Source organism: Onychomys torridus, chromosome 5 (assembly GCF_903995425.1).
Source record: "Onychomys torridus chromosome 5, mOncTor1.1, whole genome shotgun sequence".
NCBI classification, from domain to species: Eukaryota; Metazoa; Chordata; class Mammalia; order Rodentia; family Cricetidae; genus Onychomys; species Onychomys torridus.
In genome coordinates, this window is record NC_050447.1 from 45,182,996 (window position 1) to 45,195,767 (window position 12,772).

Here is a 12,772-nt window from a genome sequence, read left to right on the forward strand (position 1 = left end):
CTGGTGCCCAAAGGCCCTTAGCCAGTGCCTGTGGAGGATGGCATCCAGAGAGAGTGACCAAAGAAGGACAGGTCGGCTCTAAAGTGGGTCTTTGTGCCATGCGGCACTTGACTGAAGACCGACACCAGGCTCACCCCCCGCCCCAGGCGAGCTTTAAATATCATGGGTTTTCCTTGACCATCTGGAATTTCAGCAGCCAACGCGTGTGTGTAAGTTACTTTTATCATTTCGACGAATCCCTGATGGAAGAACTGAAAGGAAGGATTCCTGTTGGGCTCACAGTTCATCGAGGAAAGATTAATGGCAGCAGAGAGAGGCACACTGCCATGCTGCTTCCACGGGCTCAAGACCCCAGCCCACAGGGTGGTCCTACCCACATTCAGAATGGCTCTTCCATCCTCAGTGAAGCCTCTCTGGAGACAGCCTCTAAGATCTGTCCAGAGACAGGTCTCTGAAGTGATCCTGAAGTTGATGGTGAAGGTGAACCATCAGCACATGTATGCTGTGTGCCCTGCAGCCAGATGCCTCACAGCATCTCATGGAATGTTGACCGTAGGTGCGAGAGAAGGGCTACCTGAAGTCAGCTACAATCTCAGGATGGTTAGTGTCGCGTTCATGGTCATCATTTCCCACTAGGTGGAGAATGGACATGGTTTTCATTGAAATGTATACTCAGTCCTTTGGAGAAAGATAAAAATACACTCCAGGGGGGACAAAAAGCCATTGGTGCTGTTAGAAGTCATCATCAGGGAGAGGGCTTGTCGGTGTGTGGGTGTTAGGCCTCATATCCCCTTTCTTAACTGAGATGTCACCTGTATGAGATGGTCCATTCATAAAATTCCACCCAGCTGTGCATTTTGAGTGTATTTTTAGTAGAGTCAAACTGGCTATATGACTGTGTTAAGACCCTGCCTAAGAGGGGCCATTTCTATTTCATTACCAGCCTAGGAATCCATTTACTACTCACTGGTTTTATAACTTAAGATACTGAGCCTCTCTACACGTCAGTTTTATTAGGTGAGAATGGACCTGTGGCTGCATTTCTACTTCATGTGCTAAGAAATTTTACATTCAAAGTGTTATAACTTCTCTGATGTGGCTGTTGCTTGGCAACTTATGTTAGTTTCTGTTTATTCAGGACATTTCTTTTTATATTGATTTACTTGTGTGCATGTGTGTGTGTCAACACAAGTGCACGCATGCGCCAAGGACATGGAGGGGGGCGGTCAGTTCTCTCCTTCCACCATGTGGGTTCTGGGGATCGAACTTGCGTCATCAGATTTGCCAGCACTCAGTCTTTATGCACTGAGCCATTCCCTGCATCGCCCCCTTCCCATGCTTTACTATTTTTATAGCCCACTGAGTCTAATCCATGCAGCCCATATGTGCACAGGTGTGGGGCCATCCACTGGAACCTGGGACACCTACAGGGATCATACCTCTAAAGAAAACTGCCTCTGCTTGCCGCTAACAACTGCCGGTGGCTCGTCAGCTGGGAGTGGGGGGGGTGCTGTGAGGTCATCACTGTGCATGTTGACTGGCTTGACGTCATGCGGGCAAGCATAGCTGTTGAGTCCGTGAGTGTCGCTGTTCTATGGAGTCCAGAAGACCCTGTTCCACCTCTGTCCTCCCCAGCCTCTGGCTCTTAAACTCTTTCTGCTGACTCTTCCTCAGTGCTCCCCACGTCTTGAGGGGAAAGGGTGTAGTATAACTGTCCCACTTACTGCTGAACAAGGAGACACTGCTTCTATGCAGTGAGCTAGTGGTTCTGGGTCCTGATGATAGGCCTGGGGAAGTTCCGACCCTCTGTGGATACACAGAATTGGGTGTTACGTCACTCCCTTACACCCGGATGCAACAGATATGAAATATTTCTCCAGGAGGCTGAGATTGCTGACACTGGCTTCTGAAGGTAGGTCCCCCAGCTGTGAATGAGGCCTCAGGGGTCAGCACAGTCTTCCCAACCAGTGCTCCAAATCTGTGTCTTCCTCAGACAAACACCAGCATGGTGGAAGGCATCGCCAATGGCTAGGCCATACTGGGCAAGGTGACTGGGTGTTCCTGAGCCTCAGTTCCCTCGTGTGGAAATGAGGTGTAGACAGGCACATTTAACATCTTCTTATGAGTCTGCAGGGAAGCTCTATGTGGTGAGGGTAGGAGATACAGCTGCTAGCAGAGTGCTGACCTAGCAAACACAGAGTCCTGGGCTTGATTCCTGGCACCACATAAACCTGGCATGGCAGCATATACTTGTCATCCTAGCACTTGAGAGAGACAGGCAGGAGGATCAGGAGTTCAAGGTCGTCCTTGGCTATAGTAAGTTCAAGGTCTGCCTGGGCTACATAAGACATCCCCACACACCACACGCACACAACACGACACCGCCACATTTTTTAATGAATGTAAATGAACTTACGCTCCCAATTCTCTCTTTACTGTAGTTACGCACTTGCACAGAAGAGGCCTGTCTGGGTGACAAACCTCCCTCTATCCCCCAGGAAAGCTCCTAGAATGGCTGACACCAATTTCAAAGCCCCAGAAGGTGCCAGGCTGACCAGCGTCTGCTTCTTCCGTTTCAGGGAAGGTCTTCTACAGGAGCAAATACTTGGAGAGCGACACCTACCGTGCCAACATCGAGGCCAACAGAATCGTGGTGTCTGAGTTCGGAACGATGGCCTACCCAGACCCCTGCAAAAACATCTTCTCCAAGTAACAGCCCCTTCTGAGTCTCAGCAAACACCATGCTTCTTTGATATCTTTGGTGGTCAAAACAGCCCATATTTTCTCCTCTAGTGGTTTTCTTCAGGGTAGATGAACTCCGTGTGGCTGACCTGTGACTGTGGATGCTGTGTGACTCGTGATCATTGGAGGCCAAGGGCAGTTGACAAATTGTCAGATGTTCTCCTGCCCGGCTGGTGGGAGAGCGCTGGGACATTGTCAATCAAAATTACAAATGTGTGTTCCCTTTGGTCTAGAGATACACTTGCTCATGTCTGCAATGACAAACGGGCAAAGTTATTCCTGGCTATGTCATTTGTTATGATACAAGCTGCAAACAACCCAAATGTCATTGCCAGAAGTCTGGTTGATCACATGACAGTAAAAAGGCATACAAAAATGCCCCAGTGAGGCAGGAAAGAAGTGAGGCTGTTGGCTATGCTGTACAAAAGCATTCTAAGAGGCATTAAGTTTAAAAGTTGTTTGTTTGTTTGTTTAGGGCAGGGCAGGGCTGAGGAGATGACTAGTGGGTGAGAGCACTTGTTGAGAGAAATCGTGAAGTCTTGACTTCTAATCCCCAGAACTCTTGTAACTGCTAAGCACGGTCACAAGCGTGCCTGTAACCCTAGCACAGTGTGAGAAGGAGACAGACAGATCGCAAGGGTTTGCAGAGAGCCAGCCGAACTCCAGCTCTAAAGGGAGAACTTGCCTCAAGAGAGTGTGGTAGAAAGTGAGACGAAGGATACCTGATGTCTTCCCTTGGTCCACTGTGCACACATATGGGTACATGTACCCCCCCCCCCCAAATGTGCGTGAACACATACTTTTTTTTTTTTTTTTTTTTTTTTTAAGCAAGGTTCATCAATGTGTTCTCTGTTCTAAGAGAAAAAAGAAAGAAGTCTAGGTGTATTTTTGCTTCCACAGGACATAAAGAGATCAGCTGTGGGAAGCTGACGAATGAGGGGGTGGGGAGATTTTTCTGAGACACATCTGAAGCCATTTGGGTTATGAAGCAGATGCGTGTGTTACACACTCAACGATTAAATCCTCGGCCTGCTGTCACCCTCTCCCTTCAGACACACTTCAGACAGAGAGCTATGGAAAGACTCAGGGTGGATTGGTCAAAGACAGGAAGGCTGCCTCTGCTTTTCCAGGGCTGACATCATCAGTCCCTAGAACAGGATGAGTCACCCTTGCAGATGGGCTGAGCTGCGGAGGTGTCAACAGAGAAAAGGGCGTGTCCTGGAAGGACTTCAAATGCACACCTGGAGCACGATCCCTGCAGTTACCTCCTCTGTCGGTAGGCGGAGCACCACTCAACACTTGTGTCCAGTGTTGCCGGTTGTACCGATAAACCGATAAACCGCCTTGGATTCTCTTTCTTCCTGTTTGCAGTTTGGCAAAATGAACCATGAGTCTCAACTAACATGAGGTTGTTTTCTTCTTTGCCAAAACTAATTCCAGGGCTGAGGATGTAGCTCAGTTAGTAGAGTGTTTACACAAAGCCCTGGGTTCTATCCCAGCACAAGCTTAAACCAGATGTGATGGACCAATGCTCCATGTCTGGACAGAGTCTCTCACTGAAGACAGAGCTAGCTAAGCAGGCAAGTCCCCAGGAATCCTCTTGTCTCCACTTCACACAGCTCTTGGGTTACAGGCATGTGTGTGTGTGGGTGTGTGAGAGAGAGACCACGCTGAGCCAAGCACTCAGGAGGTGGCAGCAGGATGATCAGAAGTTCAAGGACATCCTTGGGCACATAGCAAGTTTGAGGCTAGCCTGGGACAAATGAACCCTCGTTTCAAAAGAAAAACAATCAAAAACAAAAAACCACAAGTAACGTCTTAACAAATTTGAGATACTCAGTGAGGACTCAGGTTCTACCAAAGCAGAGATTCACTGTTTTGCTAGGTCTGGGGTGGGTATTATGGGTACATATCTGATATCTGTATGGCTGCTTAAAGTAGTTGGGAGCCTATCAGCTCCTGCTGGCTCTAGGTGAAGAGCACCCTTCACTTTTGACACTCAGGAGGAGTGTCACATGGCCACATTGCCCCAGCACCTCACTTGCTGGGTGAGTCCAGGTTGTGGAATGTGTGGGGAACCTGATACCTGAGTCCTCCAGATTCCTCAAGTGACCCCTTGAGACCCACAGTCTTTTCTCCATCGCTGAAGCAGAACGTGTTAAATGGTGAAAAGGCAGGTCACAGAGAGCAGGACTACCCAGGCACAGCCACTAACACACCCCCTTTCTTTGCAGAGCCTTCTCCTACTTGTCCCACACCATCCCCGATTTCACGGACAACTGCCTGATCAATATCATGAAGTGTGGAGATGACTTCTATGCCACCACAGAGACCAACTACATCAGGAAAATCAACCCCCAGACTCTTGAGACCCTGGAGAAGGTATCACAGGCTTACAGTCAGCATCCATTTCTGACCCAGAAAAGGAAGCCCACTCCCCACTCCCAGGGAGAACACATGCATGGTGGGGGTCCCAAAGATGATTCCACCTACTGACACTCTAGCCATCTTATTGGATAAACTTTATGATGTCCACGCAGTGAAATCTCCTCAGGATGCCTTTCTCATGTGTCCCCATGGGGCTGGAGAGATGGCTCGGTGGTTAAAAGCATGTACTGCTCTTATAGATAATCTGAGTTCAGTTCTCAGCACCCAGGTTGGGTGGATCACAACCACTTGTAGCTCCAACTTGAGGGGAATTGGATGCCCCCTTCTGGCCTGCATGGGTACTGCACTCATATGCATGCATATACACACATGTGCACATACACACAATTTTAAAAATAAATCTTTAGAACATATCTCCATCCCTAAAAGTGGTGCAGAAAAACTGGCTTAAAATAACAGAGATTTGCTATCTTGCATTTATGGAGGCCACAATTCTAAATTCAAGGTGTCAGTAGGGCCAGGCTCTGACAGTTTGTAGAGGAGTATCCTTCTTGTGTTTCCCAGCTGGACTTATCACCAATCCTCAGTGTTCCTCAGCTCATAGACTTATCGCTTTAGTCTCCATCTCCTGGGTCCCATGGTATTAGTCCCTTTGTGTCTGTGTGCTCCAATTTCCCATGTTCTATGAGCACACAAGTCATGAGGTCACAGCCTGCTCTCTTATGGTATGACATCATCTTGTGATGACACATTCAAGTTTACTACTACCAAGTGAGTTCCCATTCACAGCGCTGGGGTTAGGACTTCCTCCTGTACGTTTGGAAGGCAACTCAGAACCATAGTTCTTAGGACCCAGAGGTTCTACACACAGTGACCTGCAGAGGGAGGTATTACTCAGAGAGCAAGGGCACCATAGATAGAACCGCTTCCTGGGAAGCACTGGGCCAATGTTCTCGTGAAAATCAATAGACCCTGTTTTGGTTTGCTCCAGCCGGTTCTTCAAAGCCACAATGTTGTCATAGGGCATTTGAACGATCTACTAAATTGAACACTTTTCTTAGCTGGGAAATTACGTCCAGTTCCATGTAAACTAGGTGGTAAAGACCCAACTGAGGCATGCTGGGAAGTACCAAAAGGGCCAGAGTCCTACCTAACTCTTGGCTGGCTGTGCTATCCTGGAGAAGAAGGGTAAACAGCTCGTCCCTGGCCATCCAGTTCTTCGTCTGTGGTCTGTTCTGAGCAGGGTTCATAGTCCAATGTGTCAGTAGAACTCATTATTTTTAGTAAATGGTTTATAGCCTCTGTTTCCAGAGTAGCACCATGAGAGGCCTGGAGAGCTAGCTGCCTCTCTGCCTCTGTGGGCTCCAGCAGGGGTGAATTTAAATGACTTCATGGGATCAGCACAGAGCAGTAGCTGAAATGGGAAGATGACAATCTACCTGCCCTGATCATTGTTTGGAGCCTTCTGTCATGAAGATTATGACCTGTCACTATGCTGAGGATCCTGACAAGACCAGAATGTGGGATGGGAACCACAGGCACACACACACACACACACACACACACACACACACACACACACACACACACACGCCTGCTCACTAGCTTCCCTCAACTGATCAGTTGCAGAAGCACCTCCTAATGCAAGGTCACATCAGGTCATGAGAATAGACATCTTTTTTTGTTGTTGTTTTGTTTTGTTTTATTTTTTTTTTCCAGACAGGGTTTCATCATGTAGCCTTGGCCATCCTAGAACTATCTCTGCAGACCAGACTGGCCTAGAACTCACAGAGATCTGCCTGCCTTAAGTGCTGGGATTAAAGGTGTGCACCACCACCTGGCTAAGACATCTCTTTCAACGCAAATCATGCCTTTATTTCCAATCAGGAGACATGCAGGAGAGCTACCTTTCTAGACGTAGGCTTAGTGGGGTGCTCATGGGATTCCATCTTCTCCTCTTCCAAAAATGGAGTGGCTATTGTATTTTATAGGTCGATTACCGGAAGTATGTGGCTGTAAACCTGGCAACCTCACACCCTCATTATGATGCAGCTGGAAATGTCCTTAACATGGGCACTTCCATTGTGGACAAAGGACGGACAAAATATGTAATATTCAAGATCCCTGCCGCAGCACCAGGTAGGTGGCTCTGGGTGTCTAAAAATCAAAGACAGTTGAGTGACCTTTGCTGATGAGCTCCGAGTTGTGTTTGTGACACACTGCTCAGTGCAGAACTTTCCTTCACAGATTATTCAGATGACCTTAAATTCAGTTTTGTCATTCAGGCAAATTCAAACATTCTTTTGGGAAGAGCTCAGTTTCCTCCTTTAACATGAAAGAGACATTTCTGAGGTTATTTTGGATAAAGGAAATCCTGTCACTATTTTTAACCTCTTGGTTTTTTAGGCTCCAATTCATGAGTTCACTATTTAATTTTCTACTTACCCATCCATTCACCTATTTATCCATCCATCTACCCATTCATCTACTTACCTACCCACTCAATCACCCATCCATCTACCCATCTATCCAACTATTCATTTATCCACCATCTATTTATTCATCCACCCACTCATCTCTCCATTCATCTACTCACCTGCCATTCAACCATCCATGTACCCATCTATGCACCTACCAACTAAACCATCCATCCATCTTTCTGTTTACCCACTTCTGTGTACTCCATCATCTGTCTATCTGTCCATCAATTTAGCATAGTCTAACTTTTCCCTGTTCTAACTGCATTTCACAAGTTCACAGTTCACAACATCAGTTCTCCTGGCACTCAAGTGTGTGTGTTCTGTTTTTTGAGTCCTTTGTGAGCATGAATCAGCCTTGGGCACAAGGCTTCCCCACCCAGTCCTCGGGCTGACTTCTAATGAGATCCCTGTCACTGTCCCCACCTCTCTGCGGCCACCTGTGCACACTGTAAACAGCTGGCTGGTGGGAGGGGATACTGTGAGGTTGTGGGCTAGTTTTCTCCAATGAAGAACACAGGTGAAAGGTCCTGGTCTGGGATGGAGAGCAGGAATGCCCCTGCCCCAGCAGGAAGCTGAGACTGCCTCTTGCATGATGGCAGGGCTCCTGTAAGCTATGTGACCAACACCATGTCACCTAATCTGCTGAGCCTCACGGTCCCCTGTCACATGAGGCAGCAAATAAAAATGCCTGGAAGACCCCAGCTGACACTCTAGAGTGCTGGACTGGATCACACATCCTTCACCAGCCCAAGTAACTTCAGTGTCACTTAATAATATTCATGCCACCCTTTGACCTTGGGGGGTGCGGGTGCTGTGTTTCCAGCTTCTGGCACAGCCTGGTAGTTTTCTACAAACCGTAGGGGTTGGAGCAGGCAGTGACTTTCAGGGTCACAGATAGAAACTCCTTGCCTAGGCCAGAAGGTCAGGTCAAACACTCTTTAAGGCCTCATGGGCTGGGTGTGGCAAACAGGAGGGTCCGAGACAAACATAGGTTGGGAACCTCACCCTCTTCCCCCTCAGGAACATGCAATCACTGGCTTGGGCTTTGCTCCAGGACCCGGCCCTAAGAGGAGGAGGTCCAGAAGGCCCCGGGAACAGGGTGTGGATCTGGAGTGGATCCCAGCAGGGCTGAGCACTCCAAGAGCCCTGGGAGCCTGGCTGCAGGTTGGAGGGGGTGGCATGGTCTTGGCATATAAAAGTTTGTCAGGGGACCCCCCCACCCCTGCCCCGTGTCTCGTTTTTGTTATTATTGTTGTTTGGTTGTTTGTTTTGCTTTTCGGGGTGTATTTCTCCCTAGAAAGTCAAGGCTATGACTTGGATCATAGATCATTCACCTCATTTGCCCATGTGTGAAACGGGCATGGTACAGTTTTGCTTAATTGGCATCGTACATGTTGAAGTCCCTCATCATTGGATGGAGGCATGGCCCTATCAGTAGAATGCTAACCTCGGAAGTGTGAGGGTTTGAGTTTGGTCCCCAGAGCCTGTGTAGAAAGCCAGATGTAGTGACATACACCTGTCATCTTAGCACTGGAGAGGCAGAGATGGGTGAATTCCTAGGGCTCACTGGTCTAATGTGTGCGCTCCAGGTCCTAGTGAGAATCCTTGTCGGGAAAAGCAAGGAGGACATGCCTCAGAAGGAATGGCAGCTCAGGTCGTCCTCTGGGCCTGTGCGTGTGCACGTACCTGCCTCACCTCTAAGACACAGAGGAGTCTCCCAATGGGCAGTTAGTTAGTCCTCTGCTGTGTGTTTTGTTATGAGTAGTGTTAGAACAACAGATAGAAACCCTGTGGAACACATTGTGTATGCTGGCTCCCCATAAAACACAGGGGCTTAAGCCTGGAAAGTTCACGTGCCCCTGGGAGACTTGGTAGACATGCAGCCTGGGGCCTTGCCCCAGGAACACATTAAACTCTGCATTTAATCACCATCCCAAGATTCACAGGTAGGTTCAAACATGAGAAACATGGCTCTGCAGCAGGGGTCAGCAGCTTCTGTTTCTGCCAAATGACCATAAGGAACTATTTAAGGTCCTGAGAACCACCTCCTTGGTGTCAGTCACAGAGGCTCAGCTGGGCTACTGTCCCAGGAAGCAGAAACAGTCAGCTGTCACAGAAGGCAGGGGGGTGTGGCCGTGTTCCACCTAAGACTGTATTTGTAAAAGCAGCTGGAGGCTTAGTTTAGTCCCCAGGCTAGAGTAGGGACCATTGGATCCCCAAGGTCTCCCTGAGTGAGGTAGTGGTTTTTCAGGCTGGAGACCCAGAGTTCGCTCTGGCAAGTGGGCTCTAGGGTGAGTCTCTCAAGTCCTGGTGCCTGGTCTTGTGGGCTCTAGGGTGGGTCTCTCAAGTCCTGGTGCCTGGTCTTGTGGGCTCTCCATCAAAGGTTCTCCTGAGGACACGGTTGGAGTGTAGGTGATAGTGTTGTCCTGCTACATTCTCAGGCTTGCTCTTCTCTAGGCACCAAGAAGAAAGGGAAGAGCCCCTTGAAGCACATGGAAGTATTCTGCTCCATCCCCGCTCGCTCACTCCTCTCCCCTAGCTACTACCACAGCTTTGGAGTCACAGAGAACTATGTGATATTTCTGGAGCAGCCTTTTCAGTTGGATATCCTCAAGATGGCCACCGCGTACGTGCGGGGGGTGAGCTGGGCTTCCTGCATGTCGTTCTACAGGGGGGGAAAGGTGAGACCTTCTTGTCTATCTCCCCACGACAGCATCACTGAGGAGGCCTCCCTGAGGGGGGCTTGTAGAACATTAGCTGCTATTTAGTACCACTGCAGGCAGCTGCCACCATCTGGAGAGTTCTGCTGCTGGGATGGGTTCATTAAAGTGGTCCTGAGTTAGAACATCCCTACTTCTAAATGCAGACTGTCCTGGGAACAGGCTGTGATCTTAGGCAAACAAACTTCCCCCCCACCCCAAGCCATCTCCACATGCACAGGCACTATAGGACCAAGTCCTCATCCATAGCTAGGGCCTACACAGCCTCTGCCATCTGTTCTGCACTTCACCTCTGCTCTCATCATACAATGTTGGTATAGTGAGTCCAGGTATCAAGGAACTTAGATATCAGGATAACCCTGGGTTCCACAGATATTGAGTGAAAACATCTCCTTCAGTGAGAGACACATGAGTGTTCCAGGCATGTGGACATGAGTGTGTACATGTGTGTGCATGCATGAATGGATAAGTATATATAAGTATATATATAAGAATATAAGTATATATTATCAGTGTTATCTGTTCAAATAACACACTAGTTTAGAAAGCTGAATATAAAAACCCTTTCCTGGGCTAGGAAAGTAGTTCAGCTGGTAGAGTGCTTGCCTGGCATACATGAAGCCCTGGGTTCAATTCCCAGCACTGTATGAACTGGGCATGGTGGTACATGCCTGTAATCCCAGCATTCAGAGGTGGAGACAAGAGGATTGGGAGTTTAGGGTCATCCTCAGCTACACAGCATGTTGAAGGCTAGCTTGGGCTACATGAGACCTCCCCACCACCATCCCTCCTCCTCCTTTCCCTTCCTGCTCCCCATCTGGAGAAAGTTGCCCTTATCCATAGACTGTCCACACTGGAGCTTTCCAGACATTCACACCCACTTTCATTTACAGGTGCAAATATGGCGGCTAGCCACCCCCTCTAAGGCCCATCCTCCGCCTCCTCAGGAGGAGAATGAGGTAGATGAGTCCACTGCTGCTTAAACCTTCTAGCAGTTTCTCATATTTCTCAGAATAACAATCAAGTGCTCCATTCACCAGACCTCAGTCCCCTTCTCCTTCTTCCTGCTAAGGGCCTCCATGTCTTCTGTTTCTCCTGGAATAAGATGGCTTCCTCCCTCACTGGTCTAGCTCCTGAAGCCTTCTTTCCAGAGCCTACGGGCAGGAAATCCCACACTAGCTTCCTCTAGTTCCCACCACAGCTGCATTTTTCTTGAGAGTGCCCTTCATGTGTTACAGATGTTGTGTGTCTTGTGGGTTCCACCTCACTCATCTAGACAGTTCTTGAGAGGACTGGCTTTTTGTCTCTATATCACTCTGTCTCTATGGTTCCCAAAGAAGTGCCAGGTACTCAGAAGGGTTTCTGTATTTGTAGCATGAATGAACAGGACAGAGAAGCCAGCTCAAGTTGAGTACACCCTACAGCATCTCCAGAGACACCAGGGCTCTCCTACTGCCAGGAGCTTGGAGACCTGTAAGCCTGAAATCTGTGGCTCTGGGGAAGCCCTGGGCTAGAGGGTCCCAGGCTCTAGAAGTCAGTTGAGAGTAAACACTTTTATTTAAAAACAAAACAAAACAAGCGTCTGGCCTGGGGTTAGGGTCACGGGGAAGACAATGACTAAACCAATCACCCCCATGCTCACCTGTCCACATTGACACCCTCCACCCCCATGATGTGAGAGCTCTCCTTGGGCCTCTGGGCGAGGGAAGAAAACAACTAGCCCCAAAGAAGCCACCTCTTCCTTCAGGAAGGAAGTGAAGACAGAGCTGCCAAAAGAGAAGAGAGAGAGAAACAGACAGACACAGAGAGAGATAGAGGAGAGAAAGAGACAGAGAGAGAGACAGAGAGAGAGACACAGAGAGACGGAGGGGGTGTTGTAGCAGACAATTGATCTGTAGAGTTAGCTAATTAACACCCCCCCAGGGGGTGATTCCAACTTGGGGTACACAGCCAGGCCACCTGGGGCAGATGCAGCTCCCTAGCTAGACATGGCCCACTCCACTGCAGCCCTGAGGACAGGTGGGGTGGGTGTGACCAGCAGCCCTAGGAAGTGGGTTGTGAGGAGCTAGCCTCCAATGGAGCCAGCACATAGCAGGTCCACCCTGTAGCCTTACCGGTTCCACCAGCAGGCTGATTCCCAGGGAGCGTGTCTGTCACTAGACCCACAGCTGTGCACACTTGGGACCCTCCCCAAAGGCTGCCCAGGGACCTTGGTGGTAGAGCTGCCCTCCTGTGGCCTGGATGTCACAGAAATGCCACAGGGCAGTTCCATTCACTGAAGGTTCTTACCTGCTGGTCAGTTTAGCAGAATTTTTTTTGTTTTCTTTTAATTTTTACTTATTTAATTGTGTATGTGTTTGCATGTGTGTTCCTGTGTGTGTGTGTGTGTGTGTGTGTGTGTGTGTGTGTGTGTGTGTGTCCGTGCACGCGCATGTCTGTAAT

The 12,772-nt window shown here is 48.9% G+C and overlaps 1 protein-coding gene across 1 annotated transcript in view; it reads left to right on the plus strand.

Annotated features, from left to right (window-relative positions):
• Positions 1-12,772, plus strand: part of Bco1 (beta-carotene oxygenase 1) — a 34,919-nt gene that overhangs the window by 5,886 nt on the left and 16,261 nt on the right. Inside the window, exons 3-6 of the mRNA XM_036188685.1 lie at positions 2,580-2,709; positions 4,977-5,124; positions 7,122-7,269; positions 10,068-10,291. Of these exons, the coding sequence (XP_036044578.1) occupies positions 2,580-2,709; positions 4,977-5,124; positions 7,122-7,269; positions 10,068-10,291 (650 nt within the window). The remainder of the gene's footprint in view (positions 1-2,579; positions 2,710-4,976; positions 5,125-7,121; positions 7,270-10,067; positions 10,292-12,772) is intronic.